Source organism: Giraffa tippelskirchi, chromosome 2 (assembly GCF_054371585.1).
Source record: "Giraffa tippelskirchi isolate mGirTip1 chromosome 2, T2T-mGirTip1v1.2.pri, whole genome shotgun sequence".
Classification (NCBI taxonomy): Eukaryota; Metazoa; Chordata; class Mammalia; order Artiodactyla; family Giraffidae; genus Giraffa; species Giraffa tippelskirchi.
The window spans coordinates 173,719,129-173,740,984 of record NC_137276.1 but is presented as its reverse complement, the minus strand read 5'-3'; the positions used below and the strand labels follow the sequence as shown (position 1 = coordinate 173,740,984).

General features: G+C 39.1%; 1 protein-coding gene across 8 annotated transcripts in view; it reads right to left on the bottom strand.

Annotated features, from left to right (window-relative positions):
- Window positions 1–21,856, bottom strand: part of LSAMP (limbic system associated membrane protein) — a 1,066,465-nt gene that overhangs the window by 368,394 nt on the left and 676,215 nt on the right. The window contains exon 4 of one of the 8 annotated variants that reach the window (XM_081539183.1): window positions 3,781–3,871. The exons of the other annotated variants lie outside the window; for them this stretch is intronic. Within the exon in view, the coding sequence (XP_081395309.1) occupies window positions 3,781–3,806 (26 nt within the window). The 5' untranslated portion in view covers window positions 3,807–3,871. The remainder of the gene's footprint in view (window positions 1–3,780; window positions 3,872–21,856) is intronic. 8 annotated transcript variants of the gene reach the window in all.

Genomic DNA, 21,856 nt, shown 5'->3' with positions numbered 1-21,856 from the left:
AGGCAGGAGGAGAAGGGGACAACAGAGGATGAGATGGTTGGATGGCATCACTAACTCGATAGACATGAGTTTGAGCAAGCTCCAGGAGTTGGTGATGGACAGGGAAGCCTGGCATGCTGCAGTCCATGAGGTCACAAAGAGTTGTACACCACTGAGCGACTGAACTGAACTGAACTGGAGCATGTTTCATCTGTCCAAGGGAAACTGAACTAACTGAAGGTAGTTAGATGCTCTCATTATTTCCATGTGTCTTGAGCTTCATCTTTCCCAGTTGGAAAATCTTTCTGCTACCCAATGGAAAATTCAAAATGGGAAAGTGGTTCTATTCTTCTCCTTTTGTTCTAGCCTACCTCTCCTTTATTCTTACACTTAACCTGATAACACGAATATATACTTCTTTATCCTTATATATTTTCCCTATAGTTTACCTAATCCTGACTTCACACTATTCTTAGAGATTTGTGGCAGTTTTTGATATTTTTCCCCCATCATATATTGATACTTGATGTTTTTTTCTGCAAAAACATATCCTTCTTCAGCTGTGTTCAAATGGTGTTCAATTTTGTACCAATTTTGTAAATAGTGTTCAAATTTGTACCCTCAGAGCTAATTGAAAAAACAAAAACAATGACAACCACAACAGAAAACAAAGAACAAGGAATTGTATTTGATTGTATATTGATAGTTTATACAAATCAACCATTTATCCAATTTCCTTTTAAATGAAATGGGGACTCACCAGGCAGACCTGAAGTAATGCTTAGATAATGTCACACAGGTGATTCTTGCTCTTCTTCTCTGGATTATGACTACTAGGAAGAGCCCAAGTTAGTAAAGAGAGGAACAATGAGAGAAATTTGCCTTCACTTTTCCTACATTTTGGTGCAAAAGCCTTATATTTTGCTACAACATAAAGATGTTGGTTACATTACATTTATAGTCACATCCAGTTACAAATAAAAGAAGTTATTTTGGGGAGGACTCAAACTAGTGTTCGGAGAAGGCAATGGCACCCCACTCCAGTACTCTTGCCTGGAAAATCCCATGCATGGATGAGCCTGGCAGGCTGCAGTCCATGGGGTCGCTAAGAGTTGGACACAACTGAGCAACTTCACTTTCACTTTTCACTTGCACGCATTGGAGAAGGCAATGGCAACTCACTCCAGCGTTCTTGCCTGGAGAATCCCAAGGACCGGGGAGCCTGGTGGGCTGCCTTCTGTGGGGTCGCACAGAGTCGGACACGACTGAAGCGACTTAGCAGCAGCAGCAGCAAACTAGTGTTTAAGAAGGAGACACTGAGCATCTAATAAGTTCAAGGCAGTTTCTAACCATGTGGCAAATTTATATCCATAAGTCCTAGTGACTTAATGACACCAGAACATGATAAGCCATCTAACATCTTTGTTGCATGTAATCTCCTTGCCTTTTAAAATGCATCTGTCACAGTGATTTAACATGTGACTGGTAAACAGACAGGGGTCTATTCCAAACGCAGAATAAATGAGTAACTGATATCAGACAATAGTCTCCAGTTATGTTCCAAAAGAAACATGAAAAAGATTTTGGAAAACAGCACCTCCTCTCTGCTATCTGCAATCACAGAAGTCAATAGAGAAAATAGCATAGGACATGAAAAGACTAGTTATAATAGGAGGCCCACTGCTATGCTGTGACATAGCCCAGAGCAAATGACTGCATAAGATCATCAATTCACCCCTAACGAGCTGTTGTTAGTGTTCTGTTGAACCTTCCACTAGTCACCAATTATGCTTACAGTTAGCAGTTTGAGTACATATTTACTTCTCTGGAGAGTGGGTTAGGTGCAGAATTGTGGTGAATGGATCACAACATGGCCCTCATGCCCTCAAAATGCAGGCTCTAGGAGACCCTGCAGTAAAGTTAGATCTGTGCTGGAAGAAAGGAAAGAGGAGGAGAAAACAGTTTGGTGAAAAGAGCTGCAAAGCAGGGTAGGATAGGAATGGAGGTTGTGGACTGCCTTCGCTGTCCCTAACAGGAAATTACAACAAATCTGAAAGGCTTGGCCTGTGACTAAAGAAGCATTTGTTCCCGACCATTTAACCTGGCTTGCTCACCAGAAGGATTTTATAGTCCCTTTGACCATGTTGAAAATTTGAGGATGGAGATAATCCCTTTCACTCCTGTTTTTGTTGGTCTGCAAAACTGTTTGAGAGATTGCACCTTGGGCATTTGTCAGCGAGGTCTAATGCACATTTTGCTCTCTTTCAACGGGTATTCAGCAGACTTCACATCTCTAAAAATTCGACTTAGTGCCTGCCTATTTTCTCATCAATGGGGGCTGGGCAGCTCAGCGTTATCTGAGAGGTGGCAGCTGTTGCTGTTACAGACAGTACTCAATGGTTCATTTATCTGAATATGTACTGTTACTCGGCAAGATCTCAGGGAAGGAGACTTTGTTGTGATGGTGATGCACTCCTTTTTTGATGGGGCTCTTGAATAAATATCATTTTTTAAAAGGGGGGGTTCTCTGAGTGACTGGAAGAATTTCTAGTATACATACTGACTTCAGCAGCTGAGAGCTATATGAAAATGCCTTGTATATCCACAAGGCTACACACACACACACACACACACACACACACACACACACACACACATTGTTGAAAAAGCAAATATCTTTCTAACTATAGCGCTGAATATTACTCAGAATACATATGAAAAGAAATAACTTCATTACTTAGTCTGGTTGCAATTAACATGTTCAATTATTAGGTGATATAAAATGTTGAACTGAAGGTACAAAACTGATTCAAAAGTATGTAACTTCACTAAAGCCATTCAGTGTGCTTTAATTAGTAAATTATACTCTTCTGACCTCATGAGTGTCTTAGTGTTAATTTCACACACTTGCTTTTCACATCAGGGGCCTGGGCTTAGTCATCACTTTCAATTAAGCTAAGACAAGAAATCAAGGCCTGGAATTTATTCAAGTAAACACATTCTTTTTAAAATTCCCAATGTATAAATAGATCTTTAATTCATAAAATAGGTAATTATTTTCCCCTCTAGTAGACTGTATCTATTGTTTGATAATTGAGTGTAATGTCTGTACCTGTTGACTTAAATATCCTTAGATATTTGGTTTAAAGAAATTTTAAAAGCCTCAAGTTAAATGAGGAGTATTTTTCAGCAATGCCATTATGACGTTTGAAACTGCAAATAAATGCTTTAAGTGAAGTAATTCAAAGACCAACTACATGGTAGCAGAAAGAAAAGTAAAACCAGTATCTATTATCAATAAAAAAAAGATAGGCCAAAGAAAAGCTAGAGATGAATAATAGTTTGAAGAGGGTTGAGGGCCAAGAAAAGGAGTTTGAAGATAAGTGATGCAGTTATAGAAGTCAGAATGATTAAAGATGTGATGAAAAGAGGCATATAGCTATCTATCTCAAGGGCTGAATATGCTCAAAGAGAGGGAAAAAGCAGTTTTAATTTGACCCAAAAATGTTCAAGCAAGTTTTAAAATATAAAGGAAAAATATGAGGATGTAATGGTATAATAAAAATTAATTTGGAGAGAAGAGAAACTTGCTGAATAAGTAGAAATCTAAATTGCAAAATATAATAAGAAATGCAATTTCACTACTTTAGCATATGTAAAGTAAACTGTCTTTTAGTCATAAAGTATTTCCAGGTAGTGCCCCATTGGATCTGCTTTAGGGATTGAAAGGGTATTCTACAGAATCTCAGATGAGGGAGGGAATACGCCACAGCCTATTTTGCAGCCGCAAGTAGTACTTACAGAGTTTTTACCTGCCCACGGCCCATTTTCAATCCTGTTATTTCAAAATCCTTTCTCACACTGAGCAAAGGCAGGTCCTGAGGATACTGAGCTGAAAGTCAAAGGCATCTGCATCAAGAATCTTACAACTTAATGAGGAAGACAAAAAAGCACGAGTGGAATTTATAAGCATTGCAACAGAGGGCGACGACTATATGCATAGTGTGCCACTGAGTTTCAAAGGAGGGTTTCTGTTTATCTGAGCCTGAGCTGAAGTGAAGAAGACACAGAAAGAAGGTGTTTCCTAGAAATGGTACCATGTCAACTGAGCTTTTAAAATGTATAGGAGCTAACAGCGTAAGTCATGGAATGGGTATTCTAAGCAAAGCCAATACATTTAAAGGCCTAGAGCCTGAAAGGGAATTTGATGTGATCATGGAGCCTCTAGATACATGGAAAAGATTGAATAGGTATATATTCCTTTTTCAATGAGAGTTCCAGAAGTGACATAAGACTCTAGCCATAATGAGACGAGCAATTAGTTGGTGAACAAAGGAAGAATAATTTCCTTATATTTCTGTTCCAAGTTTTCTTCTTTCCTTTCTAGTTTATCTGACCTCTGTGAACCTGAACTCGGGCCTACTCAACAACTATAACCTCTAGTCTAAGATAACTCTTGGACTTCATTCTTCCACACCAAGCTTGGGAAATGGTCCAGTTGGAACCGGTTTATTTGGGAGCTAGTTCTTGTGGGGGTGGGTAGCCTAGTTGGAATTAGTTCATTTGTTCTATAGGGTATACACTCAAATCCCACCTTAGATGTAATTTTTTTCTTTTTTCTTTTTTTTTGCTATACAAAATGTGAAAGAAGTTTCTAGTTTTGTGTATAATATGATTTATTCATTTTCAGCAGATAGGATTCTTTTTTCCTTTGGCAGACACTGATTCCACCCCCTGCCCCCCAGGTCACAAAGATTTAGGGTATTTACCCTATCGGGGGATTGGTTCATCTGTATGCATTGATGCTGGAATCTGTTTGTGTCGTTTTTGTTGGAATTTGTTTGTGTCTTTTACGTTTTGGTGTTATAAAGCTTATAAAAATGGGAAATGTTTCATCTATCCTGAAAGAAAGATCTTTGGGGTGCATATTAGACATGTTAAGATCAGAAGAGCAATGGCCCTGAATGGCTCACAATCAAACAATCTGGCCATCAGAAGCGCTTTACAAAGAAGAGGAACACTAATAATGAATATGCCTGGGGTGCTCCCTTGGACTTGAGGCGTCCAATTCAAATTTCCCCTACAGGAGACCTGGAGAAGGAAATGACAACCTACTCCTATATTCTTGCCTGGAGAATTTCATGGACAGAGGAGCCTGGTAGGCTACAGTCCATGGGGTTACCACGAGTCAGACAAGACTGAGTAACTAAACATACACGCACCAAGCTTGTTTAGTTCCTGGCCCAGATCAGGTCTGACATAAACTCTTGGTGTAAGTTATTTGAATTGGATTATGTTTAAAACTTTCGGTGGGGACTTATTTTGGGGGGTTATTATCATTCCCTAGACTTCTGATACACATTAGAACACTCGCAAACATTTATTGAGAGCTTTACTATGTGGCAGGCACGCTTCTAAGCACTTTCCACGTATAAACTCACTTATTCCTAATAATTACTCTATTATTTGTCTGTATCGCTTACCCATAGTCTGATATTTAAACTGTCACTTTTACACAAAGGAATGCACAGAAGGTCACAGCTAGTCAGTGGAGGAGCTGGTGCATTCACTCAGGCAATCTGCCTTCCGGGCCTGTCCTCTTAACCATGACACTGCACTGCCTCAACTGTTTGGCTACATTGTGCCTTAGCTGTAGTAAATTAAGCTTGTATACCTTGGGTTATTGACTACATCTCCACTTAAGTGCTTTATTGTAGCAATGGATTGATCAACGAATATTGAACGAGCAACATCTATGTGCCAGGCTCACTGTTCTAAGCATCTAGATACACGGAAGTGGGGAGGGGAGGAGTCACGTGGTCGATTCGATATTCTTATGTAAATTAAATTCTACCATTCACCATTGCAACAAAAAGAATAAAATACTTAGGAATATATCTACCTAAAGAAACAAAAGACTTATATATAGAAAACTATAAAACACTGATGAAAGAAATCAAAGAGGACACAAACAGATGGAGAAATATACCGTGTTCATGGATTGGAAGAACTAATATAGTGAAAATGAGTATACTACCCAAAGCAATCTATAGATTCAATGCAATCCCTATCAAGCTACCAATGGTATTTTTCACAGAACTAGAACAAATCATCTCACAATTTGTATGGAAATATAAGAAACCTCGAATAGCCAAAGCAGTCTTGAGGAAGAAGAATGGAACTGGAGGAATCAACCTGCCTGACTTCAGGCTCTACCACAAAGCCACAGTCATCAAGACAGTATGGTACTGGAACAAAGATAGAAATATAGATCAATGGAACAAAATAGAAAGCCCAGAGATAAACCCACGCACATATGGACACCTTATCTTCGACAAAGGAGGCAAGAATATACAATGGAGAAAAGACAATCTCTTTAACAAGTGGTGCTGTGAAAACTGGTCAACCACTTGTAAAAGAATGAAACTAGAACACTTCCTAACACCGTACACAAAAATAAACTCAAAATGGATTAAAGATCTAAACATAAGACCAGAAACTATAAAACTCCTAGAGGAAAACATAGGTAAAACACTCTCCGACATAAATCACAGCAGGATCCTCCATGACCCACCTCCCAGAATATTGGAAATAAAAGCAAAAATAAACAAATGGGACCTAATTAAAATTAAAAGCTTTTGCACAACAAAGGAAACTATAAGCAAGGTGAAAAGACAGCCTTCAGAATGGGAGAAAATAATAGCAAACGAAGCAACAGACAAACAATTAATCTCAAAAATATACAAGCAACTTCTGCAGCTGAATTCCAGAAAAATAAACGACCCAATCAAAAAATGGGCCAAAGAACTAAACAGACATTTCTCCAAAGAAGACATACAGATGGCTAACAAACACATGAAAAGATGCTCAACATCACTCATTATTAGAGAAATGCAAATCAAAACCACAATGAGGTATCATTTCACACCAGTCAGAATGGCTGCTATCCAAAAGTCTACAAGCAATAAATGCTGGAGAGGGTGTGGAGAAAAGGGAACCCTCTTACACTGTTGGTGGGAATGCAAACTAGTACAGCCACTATGGAGAACAGTGTGGAGATTCCTTAAAAAACTGGGAATAGAACTACCATATGACCCAGCAATCCCACTGCTGGGCATATACACCGAGGAAACCAGAATTGAAAGAGACGCGTGTACCCCAATGTTCATCGCAGCACTGTTTATAATAGCCAGGACATGGAAGCAACCTAGATGTCCATCAGCAGACGAATGGATAAGGAAACTGTGGTACATATACACAATGGAATATTACTCAGCCATTAAAAAAATACATTTGAATCGGTTCTACTGAGATGGATGAAACTGGAGTCCATTATACAGAGTGAAGTAAGCCAGAAAGAAAAACAACAATACAGTATACTAATGCATATATATGGAATTTGAAAGATGGTAACGATAACCCTATATGCGAGACAGAATAAGAGACACAGATGCATAGAACAATTTTATGGACTCTGAGGGAGAAGGTGAGGGTGGGATGTTCTGGGAGGATAGCATTGAAACATGTATATTATCATATGTGAAACAGAACACCATTCCATGTTCGATGCATGAGACAAGGGCTCAGGGCTGGGGCAATGGGATGACCCAGAGGGATCGGATGGGGAGGGAGGTGGGTGGGGGGTCCAGGAAGGGGAACACATGTAAACCCATGGCTGATTCATGTCAATGTATGGCAAAAACTATTACAATATTGTAAAGTAATTAGCCCCCAACTAAAATAAATAAATTTATATAAAAAAATAAATAAATAAATGAAAAATAAACATTTTTTTTAAAATCAAAAAAAAAAAAAATTCTAATGGTGGTGAAATTACACATACTCTGAGGTGGAACCTGTAGGGGGATCCAGAAATCATGAAATCCAATTTACTGATTCAGCAAAACAGGAAAGTATGATCCCAAACTAAGGTTCATAATAAATATATATACACAACACACAAAATTCAAGTTATAAACACAAAATTAGAAAAGTGTGGACTAAAATCCAATCTCTGTATTCCATCACACTGGTTTTGTCTCACACTGTGAAACTCCTGAACAGTATCTGTGTTAAAGAAGAGCCTCTGAGCATGGTCTCAGATCAATGCACCAATCAATGCTTTAAAGAGATTAGGAGTACATATGCCAAAATATTATCTGTGTTTACTTTTCCAAGATACTATGGATAATTTTTTAAACCATCTTTTATAGCTTAAAAAGGACAGACACTGAAGATATATAAATAGGAAAATGTTTAAACTGGAGAAAGATCCTTTTCTTAAAAAAAAAAAAAAAAAATTCTGACCGTTTAGAATCACTTTAACCACTGTTACAAAATTCCTTTAAGTTTGAGTTCTTGCTCTGCCCACATTCCCCTAAAGCAGAAGCTCCTCTGTTATCTTTCAGCCACTCTAGACCACCTGAGAACTCAAGGGATTTCTCAGACTGCACCTTCAATGACTTAGCTAATGACTCATTCCAACTACTGGAAAATGAGAGTGACTCCATATTTAGGAGCTCAGGTCTGCAGGATTTCTTCTGAATAATGGCTCTAAATTATGCCACATGCTTTGGAAGGCTTGCTTTTTCCTAAGAGATGATTTATCAAGCTGTGCTATCCCTATAGTAAATTGACTAGGTAAAAGAACTCAAGGGTGAAAATAGCATTGGAGCTGGAGAGGCCACACACATTTCCTGATAATGGTTCCAATGATTAAGGAGAAAGAATAAGATTAACCTAGAATCTTCAAATTGTCCCATTTTACTAAATGGACTATAGTCCATTTTCCCAACTCCAATGCAGCAGTGTGTGTGTGTGTGTGTGTGTGTGTATATATATACATATATATATATGATATATTGATATATGAAATACATTTATATGTCAATACATTTTATATATATACATATGTGCATATACATTTATATATCAATACATTTATATATATACATATATATATATGTATAGAATGAGGATGGTACATAAAACCATTAGTGGGTTTAACAGAGAACAATAGGTCTTTTATCAGATGGTCCATCCTAAAGGAGATCAGTCCTGAGTGTTCATTGGAAGGGCTGATCTTGAAGCTAAAACTCCAATACTTTGCCCACCTGATGCGAAGAACTGACTCATTGGAAAAGACCCTCACACTGGGAAAGATTGCAGATGGGAGGAGAAGGGGACGACAGAGGATGAGATGGTTGGATGGCATCACCGACTCAATGGACATGAGTTTGAGTAAACTCCGGGAGTTGGTGATGGACAGGGAGGCCTGGTGTGCTGCAGTCCATAGGCTCGCAAAGTGTCAGACATGCCTGAGAGACTGAACTGGTCTGAACCATAATGAGATGGCAAAATCACAGAGAACTATGGGTGGGCTGTCATACTATTTAGAGAAGAATTGGTATTGGGAAAATTAGATTGTCCTTCTCTCAGTTCTTGCTTAGGGTTGAGAACTAGTTCCAGAGTCAAAGAAGCACTCCACCTAGAATTTATTAATTCTTAATTTATTCTTAATTTATTCTTAATAAATTTATTAATTTATTCTTAATTTATTCTTATGAGATTTCTTTAAGAGTAGTTTTGACACTGCCTTTAAATAAAACCTAGTCCAAATTTTAATGTTTACAGTAGTCAGCAACTACTTATTCATCACCTTGCCTAACGAGATCTGGTAGATTTGCTCTACACATAAGAGAAAGAAAAACAAAGATAGATTTTACAGAAAATTGTTGTCAAATCTTTGTTTTGAGCGCATTGAAACCAACTGACATACCAGAGTTTTAACAATCTAAGCATTCTAAATCTGTGTTCGCTTCTTCCAAAAAAATAGACAAATCTCCCAAAACAGCTCATATGCTGGAATAACCTATAATGATAACCGATAACATAAGCAGCTTAATAGTTTTCCTGAACTTATGTACCTCATAGTGTCGTGAGGATTACTAGAGTTATAGCACGTAAAGCACCTACTCGCTGTTCTATTATATATTTTCAGACAATAAAGCAATATGCCAAGAGAGATGTGATCCAGATCTTGATGATGATGATAAGCACTATCTAGATAACTGTCAATCAGAAATATGCTCTGGCCAACCTTAAGAAACTGCCAGGCCAAAGACTCAATTATATGGGTTATGTTACTTGGTACATTATGTACCTTGACTAATTTAGAAAGGCATTTAAAAATATTCTTACTTTTACCAAGGTTTTAACATGAAAAAAATTTACACATACAGAAAAGTCAGTCTGTATCGTGAACACCCATATATCCACCAGTCAGATTCTACAATTAACATTTTGCTTAGAAAGTCATTTTAATGTCAAAGCTTGGAACACAAGGAGTATTCTCAAAAATGATGCATTCACTGACAAAATCAGTTGCTCGAGGTTTAACATGCTCTGGTAAAATCCATTCTCCATAATTAGTTAAAATCTTTTCCAAACTCAAAGAGAATCTTCTCACCAACTGATTAAACTTTTCACAGCTTCCCACTGGGCTCAGGTTAATGACCTAGCAACGTGTTCAGCAAATGCCCTGCCTGATCTGGAACCTAAGCAGTTCTTGAGTCTCACCTAATTGGACCTCTCCCTTTTATCTGTACAGGTCTCCTTTCAGCTCTTCAAATATGCTTTGTTCCCTCCACTTTCAAGGTCTTGACACATCTTCTTCCCCATCCCCACTTATTTTGCTTACTTAGCTTGTCAATGGCCTCAAAGAGGTCTCCAAAGTAGGAGGTGTGCCCCTTATAAGGAAAGAAAGCCAGTTGTTTGGAGACTAGAGAGAGAAAATATGTTTTATTTCTACTTGCTTTTACCTAAATTAAAGGTAAATTATGCTGTGAAAATGTTGAAATATCCATAGGCAAGAACACATAGAGGTAAATCACACATAATAAATGCACATTTGGAGTATTAAAGTGTTTGCACGTCACTGCCTCAGATCTCAGATCTCAATTGTTACCTCATCATAAATGCCTTCCCTTATTAATCAGCCTGACACAAAATTCCCCCTGTAGACTCAGGGCATGATACACTTCTGTGAAGTTTTGTGGTAGTAATAATTTTACATTTATCTCACATGTTAATTGATTGTGTCTGTTCTCATTCATGAGACATTTGCATGAGGGGCAGGCACTGAAGTTTAGTTTTGATGATCCTTTAAAAAAAAAATACTGCTTGATTGATAGTAAATTCTTGATAATCATTTGATTAATACAGAGGTGTGTGTACATGTGTGTATATGAAATGTATATATATATTAGAAACATATGCATACATATATACTTGAAACATATGTATGTGCATACATATATAAATCGGCTCTTCAAAGGGAAAGCTGAAGGTTTTTTTCCTTCTCTGTTTGTAACCAATAAACTCTCCATTTCTCCAGTTCTTTTTTCCACTGATTTCAGTGGACTATCTCTGTGTCATATGTTTGTTTGCTACAGACTTGTCAGGACAAAGCTCAAATATCAGCTGGGTCCATGATGCTCACAGTAATTGCAAAACTATTTGCTGTAAAACAGATTAAGAGGCCCTACTCAGCAAGCACTGAGCCAAGCTCTTCCCTGGCCACTTCAGGAACATGTGGCAGGACTCTGTAATGTGATGGATAACATATGAAGTGCAGAGGGCTGCCCATATGCTGCTGCAATTTTCCTGCACAGGATGTGCTCTTTGGACTTAATAATGATGATTTAGGACACTGGTGAAAATTCCAGCTCTCTTTAAGTCTCATTCAGAGTTTCCAGGCAGGGGATAGCAAACCTATAATTCCTCACTGTAGGAAAGAAAATGAAAGAAGGGAAAGAGATCTCTAGGACTGACTTGTATCAGAACTGATCAGATGTGTTCCTTTCTACCTGTCACAGAAAGGAACAGATAATGCTACTAAAATCCTGAAAGTTGAGGAAAACAATGCAGGATGCCATATAAAACCCTTCTAATTTGGGTTGAGGTTCAAGGAAGAAATGCTGGAGATATGTATAAGATATACATATACTTAATATGTATAGTGTTAATCACTCAGTTGTGTCAACTCTTTGTAATCCCATGGACTATAGCCCTTCAGGCTCCTTTATCCATGAAATTCTCCAGGCAAGAATACTGGAGTGTTGCCATTCCCTTCTCCAGGAGATCTTCCTGACCCAGGGATTGAACCCAGGCCTCTTGCATGGCAGGGAGATTCTTGACCATCTGAGCCACCACGATATAACCAGTGGTAAAGGATTAGCAGAACACATGTTTGATATTTGGGAGGGGTAACGAGATAAAAGAATACACATAAAAGGGTGCTAAGGTCCTGGTGGGCAGGAAGTATTGTGTGATGAGAATATGGCAATTAAATATTTTAAGTTGAATCAACTTTACTTACAGAAAAAAAAAAAAAACAATTCAGAGTGCTACATTTTAAAAGGACACAGGAAACAGGAAATCTTTTGGAGGAAAGAGACCAATATGATGAGATGACACAAAATCATACCTAAAATAAAATGGTTCCAAAAAGCAAGTCATAGTCAGATGTAACCAGGGGAGAGGAAAGCTCTAGAGGAATGTGATAGGTAGCATTAGGTGGAGAAGGGTGTTTTGTGAAAGGAGTATTTGGTGGAGAATTAGGCATAGTCTATATAACCTTAAAAAGTAGCATTAGAACCTGTGGCTGCTGCTTAGTCGCTTCAGTCATGTCCAACTTTGTGCGACCCTATGGACTGTAGCCTGCCAGTCTCCTCTGTTCATGGGATTCTCTAGGCAGGAGTACTGGAGTGGGTTGCCATGCCCTCCTCCAGGAAATCTTTCCGACCCAGGGATCGAACCCTGATCTCCTGCATTGCCAGCAGATTCTTTACTGCTGAGCCACCAGGGAAGCCCAGAACACAGGGAAAGATGTTTTAAAGACAAGAATTCGACTCCATTTTAGGAAGGGTATTCTTAGAATTCTGATGATCAGGTACCAGCCTCAAGAAGGAGAGTGAATGTGGACCACTGGAAGTGATCAATCATAGCCCAGATAATAGATTTCCAAATCTACCAGATTATCAGAGTCATCTGGGGAACCTCCTAACCATACCCAGATCCAATACAAGTGATTCTTTTGTCTAGGCAAAGTGTAGGACCCGAAGCTATGTGAGCATTCTGTGATGGTACAGATATAATTCAAGAAGGATTAAGTAGATAATTTCTAGGAGTCCCTTCATCTCTCAGACTCTGATTCTACCTGTCTTTTTACTTTCTAGTTATATAATAATCAAATAACAGATAAAAGGAGAAGGGCATCAGAGAATATTTGAAGAATTTTATGATTCATGATGTTTTCAGTGAGAATTTTTAATTTCTCCAGCTGTTCTTATGCTTTGTTCTCTAGTCTCTGGTTATGTTTACAAATGCAGTCAATAGCAAAAAGAACAGGTAATGAGTCTTCTTGCAAATCACTTTTAAAAAATTTAGAAATTATTCTCCTGATGGGAATCACTTTATGACCCCTAAAACATGGAGGAGAGACACAGTTCAGTGAGGAGAAAGAGAAGAAAAATAACAAAACAGAAACAAGCAAGGTAAAACTATTTAAGATAAAATGCATCTGGTGACATTTTGCTGACTGATATGTGGATGTGTAATGGATATGTAGACATACTCTATGAAGCATTTTCAAACTTCACTGCAGGTAGAAAACATTTGAGAAGTTTGTTAACGTGCAGATTTGAAGGCTGCACCCAAGAAATTCTGATTTAGTGGGTCTTAAATGGGTCAAAATTTTGTGTTTTTAATAGGTAGAAGGAACAACTGCAGAGACCAAATTTAGAGAAAGAATATTTTACAGTGCTCTTTGACAGAACATTCTGTAATGATGGAAATACTCTACACATGTGCTTTTAATGTAGTAGTCTCCAACCACATGTGATTTCTGAGTACTTTCAAAGCATCTAGTGCAGGTGAGGAACTGTTGGATTTTATTTCATCTTAATTATTTTAAATTTAAATACCCACATGTGGCTAGTGGCTGTCATATGTGGTTTAGTCGCTAAGTCATGTCCGACTCTTGTGACTCCATAGACTGTAGCCCACCAAGCTCCTCTGTCCATGGGATTTCCCAGGCAAGAATACTGGAGTGGGTTGCCATTTCCTTCTCCAGGAGATCTTCCCAACCCAGGAATTGAACCCAGTTCTCCTGCATTGCAGGCAGACTCTTGCACTGCTGGCGTATTCTTTACCAACTGAGCTACAAGGGAAGCCCGGCTATCATATTGGAGAATTCTATTTTAGAACATATGTACTTTGTTTTGGGACAAGGAACATGCAGTTGTCCTTTGTATTGTACCTACCACAGTAAGGAAGCAAGAGATACTATACTGAAATAAGAATGGCATGAAATAATTTTTGCAGGATATTTCCATTCAATCCATGAATAAACATAGCAGTATGATTTTATATTGTCAGAGTAAACATGTTTATTTGTATCCCAGTCTGTAGAGAGTGAGGAACGCCATTTTCATAAGGTGAACAAAATGAAACATCTGTGGTTAACTTCATTGATTTGTACTTAAAAATAACTGTATACTAGGAAGGAGGTATGTTATTGGATTACATGGCAATCCCACCAATTAACTTAACGATTTCTCTGCTGATAGCTGATAGGTCAAGCACAGAAGCCTTGACTAGGTGTTAGGAATGGCTGTACCATAGCTTATGACAGTCTCCAAATCCACAGACCTCCCTTCCTAAGCAAACACTAGGAATATCGACTGTTAAGAAAGTCACAACAGAAGAAACTGAGATTCCAAGTTACCTTATAGTGTTTAGTGCCATATAAATATTCTAAATCAAAGAGCATCAGGGTATAGTATTCACACACCAAAAAGAGATGACACAGCAGACTGTCCTTCCAAAATTAGTTGGATTCTTGTGTCAAGGTTAGCATGGGTGTGAAACCTTATTTTTACTAGACCTGTGCTGAGAAATATTTAGCCAGAAAAGTTATAAAATGCATGCATACAAACACACACACACACAAACACACACAGACACATAGACTAAATAGATGGGGTTTGGCAGGCGAGGGTAGGGAATAGCGGATTGGGATGTTGGAATGAAAGTGCATAATCATGTCAAAATAACTCACCCCCAAGCAGAAAAGAAAATAAAAAGGAAGTAGGGCAGAAAAGAAAGAACACTAATGGATCCGCCTCCTTTGCCCCCAGAGACAAAGGTTCTTTCTGCACATTCACATTAGCATTTTGGCATATGAAAATGAATTCTAGTGCTGGTCTATAACAAATTACTGCTCTGCTAGCTGAAATCTTAGATAATCTCATGTGGCTGGCAATAAGTGGTTTTAAAGAATTGCTCTTAGAGAGTGTGTGATTGGTGATACACGTGTCTTGTGTATGAGTTGGTATTGGCAATATTCCATGACCTGTGCAGCTTAGTGAAGTTGTCTGGTTCTTAACAGAACCTCCTCTGGAAAACTGGCTCTTGACTGAAAACAGAGGGAGGGAGGGATTCTGAAGCCAGTGTCTCTAAATCTTTCCCCAATGATGCCAGAATATCATGAGGGCTCACTTTTAATCAGAGTTGGGAAACTACTGCCTATTAAAAACAGCTATCCTCTTCATGGCACATCTCAGTATCCCTTTGGGGCAATCCTTTGTGGGTTCAACTTCTTTGATCAGCACTGCTTTATAGATGCAAAAGAGGAAGCTTCTATCGCTAAAGGTCATTTAATAAATCAGTGTGTTTGGTTTGGGATTAAAATCCTGATTTTCTGATGCTTAATCTCAAGCATATTTTACAATTCCACATTATTCCCCTATCTTAATACCACGCTTCTAAAAAAATTATTAGAAGAAGTTTACAGATTTCATTCACAAAACATAAAAAGATTCATACCCACTGGTTGTGGGTATTAAACTTCTGCACTTAACAACTTCGTCTTTCTGTCTATCTAGGTGTGTATATATGTATGTGTGTATATACTTTGCATTCCAAGGCTGTAATTTTGCTGGATGCCCTGCTCTTGATAAATCTCTGTGACCTACTGTCTGGCAGCAATTCTAGGCTTTGCTCTCCCTCTAATAGTATTTCCTGCACAGGCTCTGTTATGGTTGCATAGCATGTAGGTGAGCGTATCTGTCCCCCACGCCCCACCCTACACTGCCTTCTTGCTCTCTGGCCCACCATGGAACAAGGGATGATTGGAAGTTCCTGGGTCTGTGGAAAAAAAAGGAAAAGAGCTTCGAGGAGAGGGAAAACAACAAAATGAAAAGGGGAAAAAAAAAAAGCAAGAAGGCCATGCATGTATATTTTAAAGTTTTCAAATGCTTTCATATTCGGAAATAAGATTCACACATGCATTCCAGAGAGTCTCTGAGTTATCTAGACAGATTCACTGCTAAGGTTAAAGCTTGATAGAAAAGGTTTCTAAGTATTATTGACTTTTGCTTTGCATTTTGAGATTGTTCCCACTAAATTCTCAGTTTGAATTGGATCCTTTGAATCACAAATATACCAAATATTGTGCACATGTTAGATAATAGTGATTTTTAACTCAACTATACATGGTACTTCTAAAATCCCTGCCCTGTTTACTTAGGCCACAAGCATCTGGTTTCCACAGTCAGATCATTTACCACCCAACAATGCCTGATTTTGATGGACAGAGGAACAGACGGTCTACTTAAATCCTTTGAAATTCTCAGCACTGCTCCTTCCCTTTCATTCCTGACTCCATCACCTAAGAATTGTGCCAAATAGTAAGGAAAATGAGTGAGGATCAGGAAGAGCTTTTGAGGTGACAATGTAGGTGTGGAGAAGATGTTTCACTGCAATTAATCTTGTTTCATTTGAAATCAACATGGGGTGGCTTATCCACTTCATATATATGGAGTGCCTTTATATTTCATCTTCTTCTCATTGTTTCAGATATAAGCATGCATATGATGCATCCTCTGACCTAAAGGAGCCTCTAGCTTAGTGAGAACAATACAAACAAACGGTGTCTCTGGCCTGTGCCTATTAGTGTCAGGGGAGCATACAGGAGCTCTTCCCACGTAGTAGTACTGAAAATTAAAGTGTTAGTCACTCAGCCGTGTCCGACTCTTTGTGACCCCAAGGACTGTAGCCTGCCAGGCTCCTCTGTCCATGGGATTTCCCAGGAGAATATACTGGAGTGGGTAGCCAGTCCCTTCTCAAACGGATCTTCCTGACCCAAGATTGAACCCAGGTCTCCTGAATTGCAGGCAGATTCTTTACCATCTGAGTCCCCGGGGAAGCTGACACTTAGATATCAGCAATGGCTTCCTGTAGGAAGAACAGCTAAATTACAAGTAGATGGCTTTTATCCACTATTGCCTCTGTCTCCTCACTTGTAACTTTGATAAGGATCCCATTCAGTTCTAACATTACAGGGATAGTAGATGTAAACTTTCGCTGAATCTACCCCTACATGCAGATCACAATGCTTTATCCAGGCATAAAGTTAGTATGTGTGAGCAGAGGTTGAAAACAAGTTGAAATTTTGTACACTGAGCATATAAACCAAGTCTACCTACCTCCACCCTTTGGAGGGGCTCAGGCACTGGTTTCAGAAGCCTGGCCCTAGCTTATCTGCAGTCACCACTGACTTCTCTTCAGCCAGATCCTGGTTCCACACCACAGTGGTGCCCCATCATTGCAGCTTCCTCCTCTCGTGTTAAATCAATAGTTTATGACATGTACAAGGGAAAGCTGTAAATTTAATTTTGTCCCCTGCAGTGTGATTCCTATCTTGTTTGCTGGCAACATAATGAATATGTTTGCCCTCCAGACCCCCCACCCAGTGGAGCAATTGGAGGATACAGAAAGAGGAAACAGGAAAGCACAATTAGGTAGATGGATTAAACTGGATTAATCAGAGACTCAGCTAAAGATAGGCATATGCCTTGCTTGTGTGTTTGTGTGTGTATACACAGATATTTCTTCCCCAGAAATCCACTAAACAGGAGATGGTAATTAAGGAAAATGTGGGCTCTATCTGTGACTTGGAAATTTAATGGTGGTTCAACTAGGTTGTTTTTAATTATGATGGAAACTGAAGCAGAACAGGCTGGCTCTACTGACTCCAACGGCCTCATCTGCTGCACCCCCACCCTGGCTGCTCCACTTCTATGCTACAAAAATGCAAGGTTCCTTATTACCAGGGACCCTGCAATGCTGATCCCCTGAATGTCTTCCCTTGCTCTATGCTTGACTGGCTTCCTCCAACTAAGTTCTCAGCAGTCTTCCCAGCCCATCCAGGCTCTCCGGATTCCTTTAGCCCTGCTGCATAATCTCAAGAGCCTTTCTCATCTGAAAACATCTTGTACAGAGATAGATCTATCTATCTCTTCATCTATCTTTTAATGTCTATCTATAGAATAGGCACACATTTTCTTTTATTAAATTTTTCTTACTATAATGTAAGTTTGGGGCCGGGGGGTAGGGCAGAGAACTTGTCTATTTTATTCCAAAGCAGTTCTAGTAACCACCATAATACTTATCACATGTCACTGTTCAGTGACATGCTGAACCAGTGAATAAATTATATACTGAGGTAGAAGTTACTCAGGGAAAAAAAACTCATATTTTAAGCACCTTCTGCTATTATAACAACAAACCAATTGGTACCAACACTGATGCCCTTTAAACAGCACTCACCACATGTCAGGCACTGTTCTATGCTCTTTGCATACAAACATATTTAATCCCTACAAAAAACTTAGGAGGCAGGCACTATTATTATCCATATGTTTTAGATGAGGAAACTGAGGCATAGAGATCTTCACTAATTTTCCCATATTCATAGAATTACCAAGTGGCAGCACTAGTATTTGGACTCAGGCATCTTGACTTCAGAATCTATGCTCTTAGGGACTATACTAAATTGTCTCTCAACTTACATCATTATCACAAGCAATTAAAGGCATTCAGCACAAATAAAACAACAAAAACAGCAGCCGTATGTGTATGTGTGTCTGTATGCACATTTTTTTATAATTACATCAGACCACTGGCTTCTAGACCACTTGGACTGCAAGGAGATCCAGCCAGTCCATCCTAAAGGAGATCAGTCCTGGGTGTTCATTGGGAGGACTGATGTTGAAGCTGAAACTCCAATACTTTGGCCACCTCATGCGAAGAGTTGACTCACTGGAAAAGACCCTGATGCTGGGAAGGATTGGGGGCAGGAGGAGAAGGGGATGACAGAGGATGAGATGGCTGGATGGCATCACCAACTTGATGGACATGAGTTTGGGTAAACTCCGGGAGTTGGTGATGGACAGGGAGGCCTCGTGTGCTGCGATTCGTGGGGTTGCAAAGAGTCGGACATGACTGAGTGACTGAACTGACTGAACTGAATTGGCTTCAAAACACCATAATCATTGCTACCAGAAAACAAAGACAAAACAAAAAAATTCCTAGCATAGACATTCAGAATGCTGGGACTTGAAGTCACATCACTGAACCTATTAAACTTTGAACTTAAGCAATTTATGCAGCTGTATTGTTTACAAATACAGACATTTTTCTTCACAGCATCATTTGGGCTGAGAGGTTGTTACAGAAATCTACTCCTCAGAGACTGTAGAGAAAAAAGTGTGGTGGTGTGTGTGTGTGTATAGGTATACACAAAAATTATGGAATTTGAAAAGAGGAAAGAAAGGCCTCAGAATCTTACTAAGTATTAACAGCCTTTGTGGCTGGTCCAAATGTCTCTCCATTTATCTATCTATCTATCCATCCATCCATCCAACCTATGGCTGCCATGAGTCCATCACTGTGTAAGTGATGTAAGCAGGGCATGTAAGCAGTGACCAAGGCCAATACTGCCCCTGACCTCCATGGAGATACATCCTGGCAGGTCCTGTTCTTAGCACTCACCACCTCTCGTCTCTATAGAGCTATTATGCAGGGCCAATTTGTAAACAGCACAGAGAAAAATCTGTGTGTGAGTGTGAAGACCAAATGCAGATCAGGAAGAGAAGCGCAGGGCATTAGAAGCAGCAGCACTGGGTAATGAGAGGAAAGACTCTTGCAAGAAAGATAGCAAGTAGGAAAACAGGAAATGAAAGCGAGAGGACCTGGGGAAGGGGCAGAATTGAAGACACAATGACAGCTTTGTACCACCAGACTCAGCACGTTGATCCCACGTATGTAGGACCAGTCTTAACTATTCAAGTTCAAATGTTTTAAGATTATGGAAATATAAAGCTGTTTAAATATAAAGAACACAAAGGACTCCACCAGCCCATCACCACTGTGTTTGTTTTGGGAAGCTATCCTGAGAGCTCTTGTTTATAGATCTATGGGTCTGTTAGGGTACAGGAGAGAAAATCCCTGGGGAGGAGCTCTCTGTGCCATGTGGGTGGCAGAACCATGGCTACATTTCCCAAGAATCAAAGGACATTCATTTACATTTGAAACAAGAGGGAAAAAAAGCACCATCATTTCATTGTCAGTTTTGTTCCAATCAACCCTCCCCTCACCACCACTGCCAAGTAGACCTTTGACAGAAATAGGATGTAAAATTTTAATGAGATTATTTTGATGTTCACAACCTCTAAGAAAGTTCCCCAAAAATTATGTGGTGGGAGGTATTTTCTTCTGCTTTTCCTGTGCATAACTCTGCTCCCTGAGGATGTAACTTGGCAAGTCCTGACAAGATCGATTGGAATATTCCTGGCTACACAATATGTGCCTATCCCTGTGGGGTGAGCTGTCAGGGCACAGAATGGCCTGGATGACCTACCTGAACATCTCCCCCACTGATGCCTCAAAGTTCACTCACTATTAGTGATAATGCTTAGGGGAAATCAGGGAGTCATTATGGAAAAGATACTTGTAGATTCTGTTTCTTCACTTAATTACCAGAAATCACAGTATAATTCATTACATATTTCTAAAGTGAAAGTGAAAGTGTTAGTCACTCAGTTGTGTCTGACTCTATACAATCCCATGGACTATAACCCACTAGGCACCTATATCCATGGAATTCTCCAGTCAAGAATACTAGAGTAGGTAGCCATTCCCTTTTGCAGGGGATCTTCCCAACCCAAGGATTGAAACTGAGTCTCCCACATTGCAGACATATTTCTAAATATGAAATCTAATTATGCTGTCTTACTGGTATTTTTTTTCTAAAATGGAGATTTCCTCAAAAGGGACATCTGATTTGTTGATCAAATAGTTTTACTCCTTATAAATATGAGATGGGAGAAGTCATATGAGAAAAAATAAAAAGGCAAGAAATACTCCAACTTTAATTGCTCCTTTACCCCTAAACTATATGGTGAAACTTGAAGACTCTTTGCTATTTTTCGATTTACATCCAGACCAGAAACCAAAATTAGAGAGAGACAGGCTTAGGCAAGGGCTGACAACAGGGTTTGAGGTGTCCACCAGAGGTTAAGCTTCTAGAGTTGGCTTCCCTTCCAGTTCATCCACTTATCTCTCTCTGCCTCCCATGATCAAAGTGTAGCAGTGAACAGCACAGTCCTTTTGCCTGTTTTCAGGAAGTTTGGAGCCCAACAATGCTAACATGAACAGTGTCCTGTTTGCAAAGAATGCCATCACCATTTAGAAGGAAGGCCTTCCAGAAATTGAACTTACCTTTTATAGCTTTGGTTTACATTTTAAAAGTAATTCCCCACCCCCTAAGATAACTCAGTTTCTTTATACTCACTCCATTCTTTGTAGGAGCAGGAGAACCACTGATGATTTCTGCTAAATAGGTTTTAAAAATCCAATTTATTTCCCCTCACTTCTGCTGTTGATTACTGGCAGTGGGTCTTGCAAAACTAGACTCACCTATTTTTAATGTCTGCCACTTGGTACATTTTTAAAATAGATGGGTGTGAGTTTG